The 22,431-nt window shown below is 36.0% G+C and overlaps 1 protein-coding gene across 2 annotated transcripts in view; it reads left to right on the top strand.

Moving 5' to 3' along the window:
* COG6 (component of oligomeric golgi complex 6) overlaps nucleotides 1-22,431 on the top strand; it is a 63,951-nt gene that overhangs the window by 28,098 nt on the left and 13,422 nt on the right. For both annotated transcript variants that reach the window (XM_024755415.1, XM_024755414.1), the window contains exons 14-18: nucleotides 12,715-12,846; nucleotides 13,242-13,409; nucleotides 16,171-16,278; nucleotides 17,304-17,357; nucleotides 20,224-20,303. In XM_024755415.1, the coding sequence (XP_024611183.1) occupies nucleotides 12,715-12,846; nucleotides 13,242-13,409; nucleotides 16,171-16,278; nucleotides 17,304-17,357; nucleotides 20,224-20,303 (542 nt within the window). The remainder of the gene's footprint in view (nucleotides 1-12,714; nucleotides 12,847-13,241; nucleotides 13,410-16,170; nucleotides 16,279-17,303; nucleotides 17,358-20,223; nucleotides 20,304-22,431) is intronic.

The following is a 22,431-nucleotide window of genomic DNA, read 5'->3' as shown; positions in this document are numbered from 1 at the left end:
AGGAGTCACCCCATCCCCCATTTTGGTTTTTTTTTTTTTTTTTTTTTTTAATTATACTGGTCTATCTAACAGCCTGGTTATATTAGACACAGGTTTGTAGTATAGTGTGGAACAATCAGTAGCAATCCAATCCAAAGTACCTGGTCTATTTTTACATTCCTAAGCTCAGAGAAGCCTTAATAAGAGTCTGCTTTCTGACCCCCAGCAGCATGAATTTGTGGAGCTGGAGTATTTCCCTTATATGTTTTCCTGTATCACAGGAAGTTTACTAACAGTCAGTCAGTTCTCATTATAGATATGTTTACATGAGTTCTTATTTAGACAGAATTTTTCTAAAATCATTCATACATGATATAGACTTTGCATGTGAACAAACGTGCTTCCTAATGAGGACAAAGCAAACAGTCAAGGTCTGTTGGTCTCAGGTTACTTTTCCTTTCACAGAAAATAGACTAATAAATCGGTGATTACTATAGAATACATGTTTTATGAAAGACGTGCCCAAGGTGCTATGCTAGCGCAATAAGAAGAGTATGTATAATAATATTCATATACAGAGAGGGAGCTTTCCAGAGAGGGAGTTAATAAGAATTGAACTTGAAGGACATGGGGGATTAGATGGGTAAAAAAAGTGGGTAGAGGTCATCCTAAGTAGAGGAAACAAATAGAATATGCAAGCTAAGAGTCATCAATACACAAATTTTCATTTATTAAAAATCAGTTGGAAACTGGTGTGGCATGTAGATAGGAGAGAGCCACGTTGCAGACAGGAGAGTTAAGGGATTGTCGAAGTAGTTTTTATGAAAATACAGACTCTAAGGAAGAGCCATAAGGGGACAGATTCTTGGGGGCTAAAGGTAAACCTTCAGAAGTTGGTGACTGCTTGAATGTGGTTAAATGAGAGGGAAGAGTTCTAAAATAACTCCTAAGTTACCAATCTGGGAATATTGATACTAATCACAAGTATCTGGAATAGAGAGAAAGTGTAAAACTGGGGGGTAAAGGTGATGATATTGTCTAAGTTAGACAAGATACATGTGGGATATCCTTCTGCAATCAGTCTGATCTAATAGGGAGCTGGACATTTGGATTTATGGAGCTTTGCATGTAAAAGATAGTTGAGTCCATGTGTTTGTCTGAGGTCACTAGGAATCACGTTTAATAAGAGTAGAGCTTCCAGGACACACAGTCTTGAGAAACAGTGACATTTAAGAGAAGAAAATAAGCGCTACCATGGTAGAATGCTGAGGAAGGATGATTGGAGAGTCAGGAGAGAAATGAGAAGAGGGTTTTATCGGAAAAGCCAAGAGAGTAGAGTTTCAAGAAGGAGGGCATAGTTGATGACAGATACTATATGAAGAGTTCTAGTAAAACAAGGGCGACAGGTTTGTTACCTTTGTCAATATATAGATGATCCATGACTTACTGAGGGCAGTTTTATTCATGTGGTGGGGACAAGAGCCAAATTGCAATATGGGAAACACACATGAACGCGTTACCCAAAGCTTTACCAATTGGAAAACATCTGGGCTAAAAACTGGAAGTAAAATGTAGCAGGCATTCTTATTATGAAATTTGAAAGAGAATAATAAAGCAAAATGGTAAAAGGAAAGATGGAAGTACATTTCTATGATAAATTAGGAAACAGGAAAACAAAATTGATTATTTGTTGAAGAGGTCGACAAAATTGACAACCTTCTAGCAATTCTTTAACCAAGGAAAAGATAAAATTTTAAATTATAATATCAGAATTAGAGATAATAACCAGAGATGAGGATTAAACTTGCTAGAGAATACCATATTAAAATATATAAATTTTATTCTAAAAAATATAAAAAGGATGATTTTAAGAAAATAAAATTGACAAAAAATGATTCAAAATGAGGTAGGAAACTTGAATACACCTAGGGAGGAAAGAAAAATTATTAATGAACATGCTGCTAGACTTAATTCAGTTTATAGAGATAGCTTTATTTACACCTACAAAGAACAGAATTCTCCAGAACACAGAAAAATATGGAAAGCTTCCCAGTTCCTTTTAGGTGGTGTAACACTGACATAAAAACCTTTTAAAGACAGTACAAAAGTGAAAACCTCAAATCAGTCACTTTTTTAAGTTTTTTAAAAAGGTAAATAATTATAAAAATAAATCTAGTATTATATTAAAACCAAGTATTGGTTATTCCCAGGAATATAAGAATATTTCAGTGTTAGGAAATATATTAAATGTTTCAGTGTTAAATTATATTCTCATGATATTTAAATTGTTGAGGGGAAAATATTAGTAAATAAAAAAATTAAAAATACTTAACCATATAAAGATTAATAAAGCTAATAGCCAACCTCATCATTAACATAGAAGCACTAGTAATATATTCCATTTAAGTCAAGAAAGAACAAGAAAAGAATATTTGCCAATAACACATTTAAATAATAGAAAATCCAGATAAATGACAGATATAAATATTTTAAAGGAGGAAATATTAGATTATTTGCGGATGCTCTGACTGTACTTCAAAAACCAAGAAAATTAATTGAGAAGTTGTAGAACTAGTAAATGGACTTAGAAAGGTAATTGGTGACAAGATCATTATACAAAGATCAGTAATTTTCAGGGAAGATGGCAAAGTAGGAAGCACCAGGAATCTGTCACCCCACCTAGATGACAGTTGGACTAGCAGTATTTGTCTAATGTAACTGTTTTGGAACTCTGGAGTCTATTGAAGAATTGCAATTTCTAGGGGAAGGCTTGAATAGTAATAAATTGCAGTCAATTTTGGTCAACTTCAACTCTTAGCATAGTTGCGACTACCCATCTTCCACCCCCAGTGCTGTGGCAGGCAGCTGTACCCTTGTTCCTTGAGCACCTTGCACACAGCTTGTAGAGCCAGGGTGAACAAAAAGGAGGACACTGTCCTCTAAACTTCTGGGATCTGTGCTCTCATCCCAGAGTTGTGAAGAGGAGGGTGGCCATTGTTTTTGCACCTCCCCATTGTGTCAGACACCTCCTCCTCTGGCTAAAGTGACTTCCTGGGGATTTCAAGCACTAGTGCATTTTTCCACCCCCTTAATTTTTTTCTTTTTCCCATTTTGGGAGTCAGACATTAAGGTCTAGGACATTCAAAAGCAACTGTATATATGAGGAAAATTAGAAAGTGACCACATGTTCAGGGAAAGGAGCAGGCTCAGAAAGACCTGAGAAGAACTTCAGTTTATACCTTAACCTGATCCTTGGCTCAGAGAGAGGCTACAACAATTTAAAAAAAAAAAACCCAAAGTAGTAACAGAAAATGGCATCCCTGGAGGAGGGGGAGAATCTGATTTCCAGGGTTAAATTATTACATTCAAATGTTGTTTTCAACAAAAAAATCACAAGGCACACAATGGAACAGGAAAATATGGCCCATTCAAAGGAGAAAAAAATCAACAGAAACCATTCCTGAAAAAGACCTGATGGCATATCTACTAGACAGAGACTTTAAAACAGTCATGTTAAAGATGAGTCAAGAGAACAGCATATGAACAAAATGGAAATATCTATTAGAGTTAGAAAAATCTCAAGGGAAATCAAAAAGAAATTCTGGAGTTGAAAAGTATAATAACTAGCAAACCAAATGAGGAAGCCTTTGAAAAAGACTCTACAGCATGATCAACTGGGATTTATCCCTGAAATGCAAGGATAGTTCAGCCTATGAAAGTAAGTCAGTATAATTACCACAGTAACAGAACAAAGGGGGAAAAAAAATCACTTGATCATCTCAATTGATGCAGAAAAAGCATCTGATAAAATTCAACACTTTTATCATAAAAATACTCAACAAACTAGGAATAGAGGGAAACTACTGCAACATAATAAATGCCATACATGAAAAACCCACCTCTAACATTGTACTCAGTAGTGTAAGACTTAAAGCTTTTCGTTTAAGATCAGGAACAAATGAAGGATGCCCACGTTTGCCACTTCTGTTCAACATAGTGCAGGCATTACCTCATTTTATCGTGCTTCTCTTTATAGCACTTTGCAGATAATTGCGGGGGTTTTTTTGTTTCGTTTTGTTTTTGCGGTACATGGGCCTCTCACTGTTGTGGCCTCTCCCGTTGTGGAGCACAGGCTCCGGACGCACAGGCTCAGCGGCCATAGCTCATGGGCCCAGCCGCTCCGCGGCATGTGGGACCCTCCCGGACCGGGGCACGAACCCGTGTCCCCTGCATCAGCAGGCAGACTCTCAACCACTGCGCCACCAGGGAAGCCCAATTGCGTTTTTTTAACAAATTGAAGTTTTGTGGCAACTCTGTGTTTAGCAAGTCCATTGGTGCCATTTTCCAAGAGCATTTGCTCATTTCATGTCTTTGTGTCACATTTTAGTTAATTCTCACATTCTCTTATTTGTTACGGTGTTCTGTGTGATCAGTGATCTTTAACATTATTGTAATTGTTTTTTTGCTTGGTAGTTTTAAGTTATATACATTGTTTTTTAGACATAATGCCATTGCACTCTTAAAAGACTAAAGTATAGTTTAAACATTTTATGTGCACTGGGAAACCAAAAAATCTGGTCTCCAACATCAGCGAAGCCCTCCATGATGTCCAGCAATCCTGCATGTCCTCAGGCAGCCCCACATATTTAACTTCCTTTCACTTATTTTCTCAAATCTACCATACTGTCTCCTACCAGAAGTGCCAAATTTTGCAAAGTTGGATAGTAGCCATTTTAAAATACCTTTGCCAATATGAGCAAAAAGTGCTATCTTTTTTTAAAGTTAGATTTCAGTTCTTCTAGTGAGAATGAACATTTTAAAATACGTTTATTGGCTGTTTGTGAATTGTTTTCTCATGTCCTTTGCCATTTTCCTACTAGGCTGTATCTTGTTATTTTCTGATATTTTTTATACATTAAGAATATTATCTGTCATATATATTATAAATCTTTTCTCCATGTCATCGTGTACCATTTAATTTTGCTTGTAGTAGTTTCTGATACGTCACTTTTAATGTTTACATAGTAAAATCTAACATTTTTTTTTCCTTATTGTTTCTTCTTTGGGAACATGCCATAAAACATACTTCAAAAACTTTCCCACAACAAGAAAATACATGTCGCATTTATTATATGCTAAAGTTAGCATCTATCAGTAGGAAAGTGTTCGATTATTTAATAAATTCATTAGGTCTTCCTGTAGTTTCACTTTTATATCAGATTTTTAATCTACCTGAAGTTTATTTTTGTCCATGCTGGGAAGGAAGGATCATACTCATTTTTCCCAAATGGTTATCCATTTATTTTATTTTATTTTCACTCAGAAAACCCCACGAAGTTCTTAAATACTTTATTTCTCTTATAAAGTTAAAACGAAAGTTGCAGGAACATAAAATGGCTAATAAAAGGCAAGTTTTAAGCATGGTATCTTCCTGTTAAAACCTAGAATGGAATAGGATAAAAACAGGAAAAGAAAGAATTGTAATTTGGATATATTAAGTACCAATTAATACTGCAGCCTATGTGAGTTTATAGCAGTGACGAGTTTTGGCTATTATTGTTATTTATTGTTGTCATATCATCAATAACTGTGCCCTGAAATGTTTTTCTTAGATATGAATTGGGTCATATTTAGGGATATTTTAACATTAAATTGAGATTGGAATATGATACTATTTACAGCTTATATGATGCTTATATATACAACCATTTCAAGTCTCTTTCAGGAATTATCTTTCCTTCACCAAATATTTAATGTTCCATATTTTATATTAATTATATCTTTATCTTATTCTGCCTCTTGTAAACCATTCATCTCTTCTAAGAAGATTCTAGCCTTATGAGGAAAACAACACTTACTGCAGAATGGTCTTCATTAGCAAAGCACCCAAGTGGAAATTTTTGTTAATAGAATTTTAAGTGGATAGCAAAATTGTTAAGAACAGCTTTTAAAATAAATAAAGCCAGATATGAACTCTTTTCATGATTCCTTCTGTGCTTTTAAAAAGACATATTTGGGAACTAATTCTTTAGTATGAAAAAAGAAAATGCAAGGAAATTATTTTATTGAAAGATGTACCTTTTCCCTAACAAAGCATTTGAAGCACTTAAGTATTCAAGTATGTGTACTCCCTTCCTTATCAGGCTCTTCTGAAACATTCATAACTGTGAATCTGGCAAAGTCTAAAGGGAGTATGTGTCTGTACTACAAAAGATACAATGTCATATCCATTTTAGCTAGAGAGACATTTTCTAAAATTCTTTTCACTATAGTAATAGTACAATTCTAATTTAAAAGGGATGGTATGTCATAAATGAAACCCACATCAAATTAATAGTAGGCAGGATTGACCAGCTCTGTGAAAATAAAACCTAAGTGGTCCTTTAAATTTTGATTTAAATTCGAGGATATCATTACTGTTTAGAATCTCTTTTTACTGTTCAAATTGTAGTACTTGGACCAGCAGCTTGGACATCACCTAGGAGTTTATTAGTTTATCTCAGATTAAAAATCTCAGGCCCCACCCCAGACCTACTGAATCAGAATGTGCATTTTAACCAGATTTCCCTGGTCACTCATACGCATGTTAAAGTTTGAAAAGTGCTTTTTTTTTTTGAGGTACGCGGGCCTCTCGCTGTTGTGGCCTCTCCCGTTGCGGAGCACAGGCTCCGGACGCGCAGGCTCAGCGGCCATGGCTCACGGGCCCAGCCGCTCCGCGGCATGTGGGATCTTCCCGGACCGGGGCACGAACCCGTGTCCCCTGCATCGGCAGGCGGACTCTCAACCACTGCGCCACCGGGGAAGCCCCTGAAAAGTGCTTTTTTTAGATGAGTATTTTGAGTTTTACATTATTCCTTGCAGATTATTCTGCTAGGAAAAACAAATAAGAACAGTGTTTTCAGCTAAAATGCTTTTTAAATTTTAAATAAAAGTATGTGAAATAAAAAGTTGTAATTATTTGAAGTTATATCAAACAAATGTTAGTTTGCACTCTTAAATTTACCTTGAATAATATTATTGACTTAAAAAATTTAATTCCATAAATAAGGTAAGAGGAAACTTGGAGGTAATGGATATGGTTTATGGAATGTGGTGATGGTTTCATGGTTATGTTACCAAGTAGGGGCTCATGTGCCCGCAGTTCCAGAAAGCCAAACTCTGACAGTGGGTGTTTGCAGCAAAGTAAGGGTTTATTTGCAGGGTACCAAGCAAGGAGAATGGGCAGCTCACGCTCAAGAGATTGGAATTCCTTCATGGCTTTCAGGCAAGGGTTTTTAAAGACAGTGTTAGGGGAGAGGGTCCTAGGATGCGTGATCAGCTTGTAGACCTTCTGGTTGGTTGGTGGTAAGGTAACAGGGTGATGTTTTGGGAATCTTAACCGTCTGGTTTCAATCAGTCTGGAGTCTAGTCCTTGTGGTCAGCAGGTAGTCACCATCTTCTACCTGGATGGGGGTCTTAGTTTCTCCAGGACAACTCAAAGTATGCATCAGATTGTTATTTATATCCCTTCAGGAGGAACTAGAAGCCTTGTGACTCTCTTTTCCTGATCATTAACTGCTTGGGTCAGCTCTTTGGAACTCACAGAAGGCCTAGGAGACTAAAGCCTTTTGTTCCACAAACAAGAAATGGGGGACGTGGAGGGGCTTTTGTACCTGGGAAGGCCTCACAGGGTCCTGTTTGGTTTCAGTCTCCCCTTTTCTTTGATACTTCTCAATCCTGAGGGGAACAGGGGCGGAACAAGAAAGAGAGTAAAGCTTTGGATAAAGAGGTTGTTCATAAACTCTGTAAGGGAACTTGGTTTTAGGGGGACTTGGTTTCAGGTATATACTTACCTCTAAATTCATCAGGTTGTATACATTAAATATTTACAGCTTTTTGTATGTCAATCATACCTCAATAAAGTGGTTTTAAAAAAAGCACTTTAGTTCCATTTACTGTTAATTACTGGAACATATATGTATTTAAGGTGAAAGGAGTCTATATATAAAATGAAGCAGTTAATTTAAAAATATGAGGGTTTTTGGGCTTCCCTGGTGGCGCAGTGGTTGGGAATCCACCTTCCGGTGCAGGGGACATGGGTTCGAGCCCTCGTCTGGGAAGCTCCCACATGCCGCGGAGCAACTAAGCCCGTGTGCCACAACTACTGAAGCCTTCATGCCTAGAGCCCATGCTCCGCAACAAGAGAAGCTACTACATTGAGAAGCCTGTGTACCGCAATGAAGAGTAGCCCCCACTCGCCACAACTAGAGAAAGCCAGGGTGCAGCAGTGAAGACCCAGCACAGCCAAAAATAAAAAAAAATTAATTATTTAAAAAAAATAAAGTATGTACTAAAAAAATGAGGGTTTTTGTTTGGTGTTGATTTTATTTTTTGAAAGCGCATGGGAAAGTGGTCTTCTAAGAAGCTGCAGTACAGAAAATTGGAGAACCTTAAATGGAAGATATTTCAAAGAATAAAACTAAAGTTGGCAGTGGAATGAGGTTGTAAAAACAGCTTTTGGAACTTTTATGGTGCATCCTTTTCATTTTCCTCTAATAGAGCACGTATCTACAAAAGGGATAAAAAATGTCGTAGTGAACAGTCACAAGAAGAATGAGAACTTTGTTCAGTTATAGCTCTATACATTAAAAAAAAAAGGTTCTAATATATAGAATGTGAAGTTTTCAGTAGACCAAATGCTTTGAAATGTGAAATTTTTCTTTATACTTCAACTTTAATAGTTGGGAAATGTACATAAAAGTTATGAATATATCTTTCATAAAGTTCTTTTGTGCCTTGTAATTATTAATCACTTGAATTTTGGATATTTTTATAAAACGTTATTGATTATCAATATTTACATAATATAAACAAAAAAAGATTAAATGAACTTTCAGGGTAAATGGAGATAAAACTTACAGTATACAAATCTTAAGTTCATTGAATTTTTGTATTTGTATATATGTTCATTAATCATCACCCAGATCGACATATAAAACATTTCCAGCACCTCAGAAAGCTTCTTCATGCTCCTTCCCAGTCAGAAGCCTCCAAAGTTGATCACCATCTGACTCCTGTTTCCTGTTTTTGTGTGCTATTGAAATTCACATAAGTAAATTCACACAGGTGAACTCTTTTGGGTCTGACTTCTTGCATTTAGTATTATATCTGTAAGATTCGTTCATGGTGTGTTCAACAGTAGTTTATTTTTTTTAACCGTGGTGTAATAATTCTAGTATATAAATTTACTACAGTTTATTGATAGATGTTTGTATTGTTTCTATTTCTTAGATATTGTAAATAAAGTGCCTATGAATATCCTTGTACATGTCTTTTGGTGGACATAAGTTTTCATTTCTCTTGTGTGTATACACGGTAATGGAATATCTGGGTTGATAGCTTTCATAGCTCTGCCAAGCATTTTTGCAAAGTGGTTGTACCAGTTTACTCCACCAGAAATGTGTGGGAATTTGAGTTGCTCCACATCCTCTCCAGTACTTGATATTGTTGGTCTTTAATTTTAGCCTCTGTGGAAGTTGTGTGGTGGTATTTCATTTGTGATTTGTACTTTTCTGAAGGCTAATGATGTTGAACAGTTTTTTGTGTGTTTATTGACTGCTGAATACATTCTTGTGTTAATCATCATCCATCAGTTTAACAACATTCTAGATATCTTTTTTAAATTGGATGAATGGGTAGAAAATACTTTTATAAAGATGACTTCATATTTTGGAGTTCAGTCATAAGTTCAGTCTTATTTGAATGTAATAGAAAAAAGGAACCAAAACTGAAGGAGGTATCAAACTCGACGTAACTATTCCTTCGCCGCAAGAGATACTTTCCCCTTCTGTTTTGTCAGTTTTGGCTTCATGTATTTTTTGGCTCTGTTGTTAGATGCATGTATGTTTATAGTTGTTGTATCTTCTTTATAATAAACATTATAAAATGCCCTCCTTTCTAGCAGCAGTGTTTGTCTTAAAGTCTTCTTTGTCTGAAATTAGTATAGCTACTCTAGCACTCTTTTGGTTATTGTTTGCAAGATGTATCTTTTTCTGTCCTTTTACTTTCAGTCTATTTTTGTCTTTAAAGTGTGTTTCTTGAATACAGCATATAGTTGGGTCAATGTATTTCTTTTTTCTTTTATCCATCTGCCAGCCTCTGCTTTTTTGGTTAGAGTGTTTACATTTAATTTAATTGCTGATAAAGTAGCATTTATGTCTGCCATTTTGCACCATATTTTTGTATGTTCTAAGTGTTTTTATTTCTCTGTCCCTCCATTACTGCCTTCTTTTGTGTTAAGTAAATATTTTCTAGTACACTGCTTTAGTTCCCTTATCGTTTATGTAGATATATATGTATGTGTATGTGTGTAGTTAGTTATTTTCTTAGTGGTGCCCTGGGAATAATAATTACCATCTTAATTTTTTAATAATCTAGCTAGTTGGGATCAATACCAACTTACTTTCAATAGTGTACTAAAGCTTTGCTCCTATATAGCCCCATTTTCCCCTTCCTTTATGATACTGTTGTTACAAATTACATCTTTCTGCATTGTGTGCTTAGCAACATAGATTTAAAATGATTGCTTCATTCAGTTGTCTTTTAAATCCAGGAAAAAGGAGTTAAAAGCAGAAAGTACATTAAACTGCCTTTTTATATTTACTGATATCAGAAACTTGACTGCTGTTCTTTATTCTTGCAAATTTGAGTTACTGTCTAGTGTCCCTTCATTTTAGCTTGAAGGATTCCCTTTAATATTTCTTGTAGAGCAGGTTTGCTGGTAAAGAATTCTTGGTTTTGTTTATTGGGAATGTCTTAATTTCTTCTTCATTCTTGCAGAGTAGTTTTGGGAATGTCTTAATTTCTTCTTCAGTCTTACAGAGTAGTTTTGTTGAATATAGAATTCTTGGTTGACAGTATATTTCTTTCAGCCCTTGAATATATCATCCAGTGCCTTCTAATCTCCATGTTTTCTGATGAGAAATCAACTGTTAAGCTTACTGAGAATCCTTTGTTCAGAATGAGTTACTTCTCTCTTCTTGATTTCAAGATTCTCTCTTTGTCTTTTGACAGTTTGATTATGTGTCCCAGTGTAGATCTATTTAAGTTTATTCTGCTTGGAGTTCATGAACTTCTTGGATGTTTAGATTAATTTTTTAAATCAAATTTGCTAACTCTTCTCCCACTATTTCTTTAAATATTCCTTTTGCATGCCCCCTTTTTTCCTCCTTCTGAGATCCCCATTGTACTGATGATGTTGATGGTGTTGCATAGGTGTCTGAGGCTCTGTTAATTTTCTTTCATTCTTTTTTCCTTCTATTCCTCACAGCAGTTAATCTTAATTGACCTGTCTTCAAGTTCACTGATTATTTATTCTGTCTGTTCAGATCTCCTGTTGATTCCCTGTAGCGAATTTTTCATTTCAGTTATTGTGCTTTTTCAACTCCAACATTTCTGTTTGGTTATTTTTTTTAACCATTTCTGTCTCTTTATTGATATTCTCTATTTTGTAAGAGTTTTTTTCTCATACTTTCCTTTAATTCATCAACAGTTTCCTTTAGTTTTTGAACATATTTAAAAGAGCTGATTTAAAGTCTTTGACTAGTATTTCCAACATCTGGGCTTCCTCAGGGAGTTGCTATTGATTGTTTTTTCTGTAAATGATCATACTTTTTTGTTTGTTGGCGTGTCTCATAATTTTTGTTTTTGTTGCTTTTATGAAGGAGGGAGGATTTTCAGAGGTCCATACTTTGCCATTCCTGCTGATGTCACTTATGTATTAACTTTTATACATGAAACATTCTTAATATAAATACTGATATTATAAAATTCTTAATGCCTTTCTATCTACCTGACATGAGAGTGTAGTGTTACGTGGATCTCTGAGTACCAGATTTTGTTTCATTTACAAAACGTGACTATATTAGTATTATAAGTACTTTGGAAAATGTTTTGAAAAAATTCACAGGCACCTCTTCTGGGGTATCATGATGGTGTCAAGTAGGGATGATGAACGTAGCCAGTTAATAAGTATCAGATACTCTACTCAGTAGTTGAGATGCAGCAATCCCATTTAATCTTTACAGAATCCCTCTGAGCCTCTGAGAATTTAAATAACTTTTCCAAGGTCACACAACTAGTAAGTGCTAGTTACAAAATGTAAAATTAATCTCTTTAACTCCAGAATTCAAGATTTTAGTGGCAGTGTTGTACTGTTTCTGTGACGTGTGTGGCTCATGGACCAGGGTCCTGAAAACCACCTGGGGTTCTTGTTGAAAGATAGATTTCTAGACCCTGAGCCTATACATATTAAGCCACAGTATCTGACATTGGGGCATGCAGGTGAGTGATGATTCTCAATAATATTATAGTAGGTGAAGTGCTGGTCTCTGGATTACTTTCTTAAGACTTGGGCTAAAAAACAAAACAGGCCATTTCAAATCTATATGAAAATATAATTCTACAATTCAAGGACTGCTAAATTTCCTCGTAATTTTTGAATTAAAGTTCAAATTCTGTACTTTTAATTGTGATGTATTAATTCTGAGATAATCTAACAAAAAACTTGTGTCACTTTCTGTGCTGATTTTGATTAGTAGGATAAAAAATAAGCTGTTGCTAGATTGTAGATTTTGTAATGTATCAGCAAAGCTTTACATCTTTCATATGAATTATTTTACTGTGAACTGTCATTTATGTAGACACTAAAATTTAGTAGAAAAATACAAGCAGTGGATAAGTCATCCTTCATTTTAGGTTGAACTCCCACCACCTGATCTTGGACCAAGTTCTGCATTAAATCAGACACTCATGTTGTTGCGTGAAGTTTTGGCATCTCACGATTCTTCAGTTGTACCGTTAGATGCCCGTCAGGCCGATTTTGTGCAGGTATGTTGTAAATTCACTTTTAATGATTCTTATTGCTCCTCTATTGTACATTCTTTTGAAATTCTAGCACTTTATAACCCATGTATCTTGACAGTCTTTCTCATTGCTTTTTCCTTCAATCGAACCCGTGTCCCCTGCATCGGCAGGCGGACTCTCAACCACTGCGCCACCAGGGAGGCCCAAACCAGCTCCCTTTAATTTAAAAAGTATATACTCAGTGATGCTTGTTTTAAAAACTATTACAGTTGCCGTACCATTTAATCTTTTTCTTACACGCTTCTGTAAGTTGGCCTGCTCCCCATTAGTTTGACATTCATTCTGAAGTGCCGTTAACACAGACCCGTATCACTGGTTGGGAAATAAGGAATACATTTGATTTTATTTTTCATTTATAGGTTTTATCATGTGTCTTGGATCCTCTCCTCCAGATGTGTACTGTATCAGCCAGCAATTTAGGCACAGCTGACATGGCCACCTTCATGGTCAATTCACTATATATGATGAAGACAACATTAGCTCTGTTTGAATTCACCGACAGACGTCTGGAAATGCTACAGTTCCAGGTTAATTTTGCCATAAAATGACTGCTCACTGTGATGAAATCTTTTTGCTATACATGATCTCAGTTACCGGCTTTAAGATAATTTCAGTGACCTGATTTATATGAATCCCTTGTTATAGTCTGATAGAACCCCTCCCTGCCCCCATGCATATTCAGTATTTTAGTTTCGTTTTGGAGAAGCCAGAATATGTAACAGGTAAGATATTTTATTCAAGCCATAGTATGTGGTGGTAGAATGGAGCTTTTCTGACTAATTTGAACTGTTATTCTGTATGCAAATTTCAGTTTCCATACTGTGAATAACATGCTATTTTTCAAGCTGTGTGGCTAGTGCAGAAGGTGTTGCAGAGGACAGATATATTTTTATCTATGTGTAAATCAGCGTTAGGCACAACATTACAGTTTGTTACGCCAATCGCTCTGGTCCTATAAGCCAAATGGTATCACTTAAGAGTCACAACAAGGCCATTTATAAAATTTACCAGATTCTTGGCTTTTGATTTTGAAATAGTGATTTTTGGTAGATAGAATGTTTAAAAAAAAAAACAATAACAACTCTGAGTCGTCTTTGTTATCACAAGTATAGAAACTGTTTGGCAGTGGCTACAGTAAAAATTTATCATTTTGGGTTTTTCTAAGGAATGAGTTTGAGACCTCTAAGTTTGTGATGTTTTCTACTTTCTTATTCTTTCTTTTAAAAGAAATATAATGAAGTATGATTAATTTTTCTTTTTTGCATAATTGTTTATAATTAGTAAAATCTTTTTTAAAAATAGTCATTGAAAAAAAAATAGTCATTGCTTTTTAGTGTATTTATCACTAATTCAACCCAAAACTCTGCCATTTGTCTAAATCTCTTCTCAAGATATGCCCATTATATCAGTTGGTCCAGCAATCTGTTTTATCACCAGTTATCTTTGTTTCTCAAATATTCCAAAGTTGTTTTTTGCATTCCAAGAGGACAAGCCCCACCATGTAAGTGCTTCTTGAGCCTGCATCATTCTTGCTGATGGGCTGGTGGCTGGCACTGGTCACGTGGGCCAGCCAGAGTCAGTGTGGAGAGGACTGGGCAAGGGTGTGGATGCTGGAAGGCACAGGCCCCACAGTGGTAGTTTTCCTTGTCGAGTAAAAGATTCTTGATTTTCAGATCTTTTCTATCACTAGTCTATTAATTTTCTTCCATTCTTTCTTCTTCCAGTGTTTCAAGTAAGAAATCTAGGCTAGTCTGATTCTCTTTTGTTTGTGATAACCTCTTCTATTCATGTGGAAGCTTACAAGGATTTTCCTTTGCGTTCAGATATTTGCTCAGGATATTTTTTGGTATGTCTCTTTTTCTGTTATTTCCATCTTGGATTTTGCAAAGCCTTTTCAGTCTGAAGATTCCACCCTTTCGTTTTTTGCTCAGTAAAGTTTTCTGTTATCTGTAATTAATTATCACTTCTCCATCTGTTACTTTTCATATTCTGAAGCTCCTGTCCTTAGTTGGCTTTATCTCCTAAATTTGCCTTCTAACTTCTGTTTAAATCTCTTCACTTTAATATATTTCTTTGATATTTACTCTGTATTACTATTCTTCCACTTTTCTTTCAGATACTAACTTGGTTCTTGGCAATAACTCTTTCATTAAATATTTCCATTTGCAATCTTGTTTTTCTTGGATTTTCCAGTAAGACTAGTAAGTAAGGGTTCTAAGGTTCTAATTGTACTTTCTTGGGCATTCACTTAAAAAAAACTAAGGTACCCTGCGTCTTTCAGTAGTGTTGCCTCAGGGAAAGATACTTGTTCTCATTATTCAGGTGGGTTTTCTCCTAGAACCTACTCACCTCTTTTAAATCAGTTGTAAGTTTTCTACGGGGAGGGGCTCAGCTGCTGGAGTGACTTGCACAGTGGCAAACATTCAGATGGTAGCAGATAGCATCTCTTAATAGCATACTGTGCCACTGGTAAACAAGCTGGTAAAAAAACTGAGGGGAGTAGCCAGTGAGGGATAACAGGAAGATCTGTAGACTTACAGGCCTGTACTGGTTAAAGGAAGGAGCAGCCAACTTCTTCCCACCTGGGAGTACTTCATTCCATCAGGTAGTCTCCTTCTGTGGCTTCTGCCCCCATTAGCATTAGGTGGCTTCCCCAAGAATAGCACAAAACAGGTGACCACGTACAAGTCCCACCTGCTAGCTGGGTCTTTTTAGGCAGCTCCTGAACTTGACATCTTTGACCAGCCTTCTGCTGGTTCCTCAGCAGTCCCCTAGTTGTCGCAAATCCGCTTTCCTCTGGAGGACTTACTGCCTCAGCCCCCATGGGATTTCCTTCAGACTTCTCCAGATGAGGTATTTGATTGGTTGAGTGAGTCCAGCAAGTTGGGAGCATGAGGCAGTGTGGATGTGAGGGACACCAGGTCCTCGTCTTTGCAGAATTCTTTCTAAGTATTTTATTTTACAGTGTTGTTTATGAGTAGTTTTTGTTTGTGTCTTGCTTAATACCAGCTTTTAAAAGAGCCAAGAAGCAACCCAAATTTTTCAACTAGTGGCTAGTCCTGGAATCCTCAAGTAAGACTTTCTCTCCCTTTTGTAAGAGGACTTCCTCTTTGGGGAAGAAAAAGTCTTTGTACAGGAGCAGTCCCTATCCTTCATATTTTGGCCTCATAGCCACTGCAAGGAACACGTCCATGATGAAGAGCTAAGACTCCAGGCTAGTCTACTTCTACTCTCAATCAGTCTTATTCTTCTTTTAAAATATTTTCTTTTAATTGTGTTTTATTTTAGATTGAAGCACATTTGGACACACTTATAAATGAGCAAGCTTCTTATGTTTTAACTAGAGCAGGCGTGAGTTATATCTATAACACCATACAGCAACATAAACCCGAACAGGTAAGCACAGGGATCTTCCTAACTAGAGAGATACACCAATTTAGAGTACGGCTTCTAGAGCTAGACACTTAGTAGCAATTTTTCACTGGGAAGGTGACTTCTCTCTCTGATTCCTCATCTGTAGATTGAGGGTAATAATATCTGTAACATAGGATTGTTCTAAGATTGAGATAATACCTGTGTAGTTCTTGGAGGACTATCTGAGATATAGTAGGGTGTCCCAAAGTACTATCTTTTTTACTATAGATAGTTTGGGTTACAAGTAATGAAAATATACAAAAATTAGTATTGAAAAATATATAAAGAATATTCATATTGGTAAATTTTTTAGTCCTTTATCACCATTGATATATTAAGTGCATAGATTACTATATAAATAGCAGTCATCCCCCCTTTTAATTTAGCAAGTCATGGTCTATTACTTTGGAAAGGTAAATACTTCTGGGGCTAACATCTGATCTTAAGTTATAGAACTCCAGTAGAATTAAAAAATGGAGTGGTGGGAACCCTAGAAAACCATGTAAGCCTCTTTCTTTAAAAAGCAAAATATTTATTAAATAACATTAACATGAATATTTTATAGCCCAGGGACAAGGTTTGAATTTTTTCTTTTGATAAGGTAATAAGCAAATTTCTACCAGTAGGCGCAAATTCTGCTGCCTTTTTATATTATCTAAAATTATCAAGGAAACTCTTAAAGCCCCCATGTCTTACTGCCATTCCTCAGTGCTTTATTGCCCTTTTTTTCTTGCTTATGATTAAATCTGAAGTATCCTTTTATTTCCATTGTTAATAAACTTACGTGCTTCTCCAACAAATATTATTGAGTGCCTTCACGCTAGTTATACAAAATGAACAAATCACAGTTCCTCTTTTCATTGAGGTTGGAGATAGGACACTTGAGTTCTTTGGAAATAAGCTAAATTTTCAGATTCGGGCAATCTACTAATGGACTGTATTTGAGAAGTGAATTGTAACATATAGCATCTGTTTTCACCTTGGTTTTGTCCCTTTTTTTTTTTAAGGGCCCTTTAGCTAATTTTCCCAACCTAGATTCTGTGGCACTGAAGGCTGCAATGGTAAGTACATAATAAAGCATTTCAACGTAACGTTTCCTTATGGAACGTTATTCTTATTTTTTCCTGTGTGATAATTTTTGTCTCGGGTGATAATTTTATCTCTTCATATGCAGTATTCACGTTGGGTCCAGTCATAATGATTGCACATGTATTCCTTTCACTAAGGAGATCTGACCAAGACATAACATTTGTAGTAACATTGCACCATACCCTAACAGTGTCATTATTCTTGTTTAGATTTTCTTCAGTTTCAGAGTTTTACTCCTAACCTAATGGAGAAAGGAATGAGAGACTTGAAGGAGTTAGCTGTATATCATTATAGACTTCCATCTGTCAGTGATCCTGGGCTTACAGTTCTTGACTTCTTCCTGAGTTGATAACTGAAATTGGATTCCAATCTTAAAATATTACTCTTGACTGTGACGCTCACCGAACCTCCACTTTATTACCTTCTTTTCAAGTGATGAGCTTGCTTGCACATCCCTTTCTGCATGAGCACCACTTTTTGTAGCATGTTTCCACATCTTAAGTACATACTTTGCCTATATATGTGTGTGTGTATACACACACACACACACACACACACACACACACACACACACACACAGAGCCATCAGTTGGATGACACTCATTTAGTCCTCATAGGAATGATCCCCTTTGGAAGCTTTATGATACGAATTCTAGTGGTAGTAATAATAAACAGTAAGTAACGACAACGTCCATTAACATATATTGAGCATGACACACATTTTTAATGTACTAACTCTTTAATCCTCCTAACAACCCCATTCAACCCAGTACTTATGCTCTTACCCACTATGTGTACTGCCTGTCCTATGTGTTTCAATACTCACTACCACAATGGTTTGACTTTGATAAATAGTTCTCTTGGGTGACTTCTTTGATGCCAGGGCTTTCCTATCCATCATCTGACAGAGCTAAATTTAACTGAAAATAAAGGGGTAGACCCACAAGATACCCAACAGATGCAAAGAATACAGAGCTGACAGAGTTAACATTAGACAAGGTAGATTTTAAAAACACTAAATATCATAAATAAGGAACATTATGTCATGATAAAAGACAGTATATAAAAAGTAAGTCATAACTTGTGTAGATCCAACATAACAGTAAAAACTGTAGAAATGCAAAGATTTGATTCTGAAAAGTGCAAAAATAAATGAATAAATTTTACATTCATTAAAAAAGATAAGTTTCTTAGAAAGTTAAATGTACACTCACCATAATTCCACTTTAAGGTATTTACTGCCCTCCCCCGCACCCCCGCCCCAGCAAAACGAGGATATAGGTCTATGCAGAGATCAGTAACCTTAGTACTCAGTAAATGTGTGCGTCCCGCCTATTTCTCCTTCTCCAGTGACGCATATCCAGTTCATAATATAAACTCACAAAATATATTTAAGCCCTATTACAGGTTCGTATATGCCTGATCTTAACTTTAAAAACAATTGAGTTGAATATCTTAGGTGTCTCTAAAGAAACAAACTCTTGATTGAGTTTTGTGTGTGATCCATTGTTTTATCTATAACTGTTTGGTGCCCCAACTTGGATGCTTCAAAGGCGCCTCAGTTCACCATATCCCAAACTGAGCTCTTCTAACTCTTCCCCACTAGCCGCAACCCCAGGTCCTTTTCCAAGTGTTCTTAACTCAGAAAGTATAAGAGCATCTGTCCACTAATTATTTCAGCATTTATTAACCGAGTGTCTGCTATTATCTAGGTATCATTCTGAGAGCTGGAATGATCTAGTAAGAGATGCAGTTATCACACAACTAAATAAATACATAAAGAGTACAGTTTTGAATCGTGATAATGCTGTGAATTATACAGATCCAAAACCTGGGAGTCAGCCCCTTCATCCTGTCTGTCACTAACCAAATCTTGATGATTTTGCTCTCTAATTCTCTCAGATATCTAATCTTCTCTTCACCCCTGTCGCCCTTGGCGTCTAAGATGCCGCAAGAGCTACCTATGTGGTGTCCTTGTATCTGCTATTACAACCTCCCCTTCCACTCTTCTTGCTGTAGCCAGATTTAGCTTCTTAAAATTTAAATCAGATGATTTCCCTTCTTCAATGGTTTCCTAATGCTTTTACAGTCAGAATTAAAATCTTCTAGAAACCATGCAAGTCCTGCATGGAGTGATCTCTGGTAGGCATCCTCTTTCTCACCTAAGCCTTCCTCCACACCAGCCCCACTACACACTTAACCTAACATCTATTCATCATTAAGATTTCACGTAAAACAACCTTTCCTCAGAAATGCTTTTGCCAAACATACAGGTTAGGTCTGTGTCCTCCTGATTGATGCTTTTATAGTACCTTGGTTTTTCCTTTATTTACATTATTATTTGTTTACTGCCTCTCTCACTAGGCCATAAGCTCTGTGAAGCTAGGGACTGCCCTCTTCTGCTCACCGTTATATTTACATTATGTTATATGGCACCTTACCAGTAACAGGTACTCCATAAATATTAATTTAGTGAATAGAGTAGTGAATAATTAAGAGATACATTGGATTTAAGAAAGTAAGGTAGACTTGAAATCTGAAGGCTTTACTTCTTGCTAATATTATTACCCAAGAAGTTCGGTGAGGGAGATCAGGATAAATGGCTTGGATCAGAATTTTGAAAGTAGGTATTGCTGATACTGACTGTATTAAAGAGTTGACACTTTCAGTGAGTTTTTAGTTAAAATGTGTAAGGAATAACTCGTTTTGATCATGAAGAACTCGTTATTTGGAATATGGGATTTTTACTAAGATATAATCCTTAAAAGAGATGCTTATTTGGGATGTCTGTTAGCAGATATATGCACTTTGTGTTTTGGATTTCTCTGTTTTGTTTAGGTTCAGTTTGATCGCTATCTGTCAGCCCCAGACAACCTGTTAATGCCACAGCTGAACTTTCTTCTAAGTGCCACAGTGAAGTAAGTATTTTTTGGTCCCAATTAGCTGGTAAAGAGTCACATATTTTTAAATGCCAAGCACATATATAGGAAAAAAAATTATTTTCAAGGTATTTTGATTGTATAGTATGGACCTAGCATCCTGTTATAAATTCATACTAATTATAGTGACATTAAAAAATTGAGATATACATATGGTTTATGTAAATAATAGTGCAATTAAGAATTGGTCAGTACCTATTTACCCCTTTTTTCATTCAGAAAATTTCTAAAATGTTGTTTGCAAAGTATTCTAAAATTAAATGTAACCTATGAATGTATTTTCAGGTTTTTTTAAGAAGAAAAATTATGGTATCAGTTTGGCTACTTATTTTAAAAATCAGGTTGCTATGAAAATGTAAGTCATTTAACACATTTAAGATTCAGCATTAAAGCAGATTTTCTAACTGCTTTTTCCCCTTTTTTTGATTGATGGCAGGTCCTACCCTCAAAAATACTTTCTGTTCTTATTTCTCCTACTGTATAGGCATGGTATTGTATTTGATCTTATTTATAAAGCATTTGAAATAATAGGAGATAACTTTCATTTAGTTACATTTTGAACCTTTTCAAAATGATAATTCATTTTTAAGCAAAAATATTTTCATGTCTTTATGTTCTCAATTTCTTTCTATTCATATTGTATTTAAAATGTCAATTGTTTCTTTGAAATGTTAAACTTTCTTTTTTTCATTCCTGTCTCATTTTGTTTTGTTAATATTCTATTCTCCTGAACTTTGCTTGTCTCTGCGGTTGCAGTACCTTTGGGACACCTGTCATTCTCGTCCTCCCTTTTTCTTGTCTTGTAGTTTGACTGCCTTTCAAAGGAGATTTTGGCTGAGCACTTCATCCTTGGCATAAACTATTGAATACATTTAGGTAGCCAGAAAGTGAGGTTGTATAGATAATAAAGAAAAGAATAGAAAATTAAAATATCCTTAAAGAATTCTTCCTTCCTTGTAATGAATTAGAAGGGCGTTGTTCTTTTTTCAACGCCAGACTCCAACATTTACCTTTTAATGGTATAAAAATAGAGGTTTGACTACAGAAACCACAGCTATGCATATTTATAAAATGTTCTCAGTGTCTTTTCTTACTGAGTCAGAATTGTTTATATGAGTAATTTAAGAAATAAAGAGACCATAGATACTTCCTAAAGTGAGCATGTGGAAAAGTGGATATGATTTGAGGATTCTTTCAGGAATCTTCCTCTGTTATATATGCTAGAAACAAAGCAGGTGTCTTTAAAAAGAATTACTTTGGTTTTTTAAAAGAGGTAGGGGCTTCCCTGGTGGCACAGTGGTTGAGAGTCCGCCTGCCGATGCAGGGGACGTGGGTTCATGGGGACATGCCCCAGTCTGGGAAGATCCCACATGCCACGGAGTGATTAGGCCCGTGAGCCATGGCCGCTGAGCCTGCGTGTCCGGAGCCTGTGCTCCGCAACGGGAGAGGCCACAACAGTGAGAGAATAGTTTTCTTCTCTTTAACCACCTCCTTTTAAGCCACCTGTCTTTAACTCTCAGGAATACCTGTGTAAACAAAAATAACGCAGGTTTGGGAGTGGGGGTGGGTTTAGCCTACCAGAGAAATAACGACTGATGGAAACAGTCTCAAACAGTGCTTTAGAGACCTCGGAAAGTCCAAGCCTTAAAAGTAAGGCTAGTCTGTTCTACAGTAAAGGCTACTTTTGACTCACACTAATAAAGCTTAAAAACAAACCTCTAGAAGATCATGTGGATCTTTACTAAATTAACTGCCTTCCAGAACAAAACTTAGTACTCGTAAGTATGACAGAATACAGACAATCAACAGTGTAGCATTTATAATGCTGAGCATGCAATAAAAAAAACCACGTAGGTTTTAAGTAGTAGGAAAATATGAACCAAAACTAGAAGCACAATCTGTCAACAGAAACAGACTTACTGACAGAGTTTACAGAATTAGCAGGAAAGGTCTTTAAAAAGTGTGTTCAACAACTTAAAGGAAAATTATATTGAGAGGAAAAGTTAGGAATTTTACAAAATGGGAATTCTAGGCCTGCAAAGTACAGTATCTAAAATGAAAATCTCACTGGATAGGCTTAACTGTCAGTTGGACATTCTAGAGTGAA

Source organism: Neophocaena asiaeorientalis, unplaced genomic scaffold (genome assembly GCF_003031525.2).
Source record: "Neophocaena asiaeorientalis asiaeorientalis breed wild unplaced genomic scaffold, Neophocaena_asiaeorientalis_V1.1 scaffold59, whole genome shotgun sequence".
Classification (NCBI taxonomy): Eukaryota; Metazoa; Chordata; class Mammalia; order Artiodactyla; family Phocoenidae; genus Neophocaena; species Neophocaena asiaeorientalis.
The sequence above is the reverse complement of the archived record's forward strand: the minus strand, read 5'-3'. Positions and strand labels throughout refer to the sequence as shown.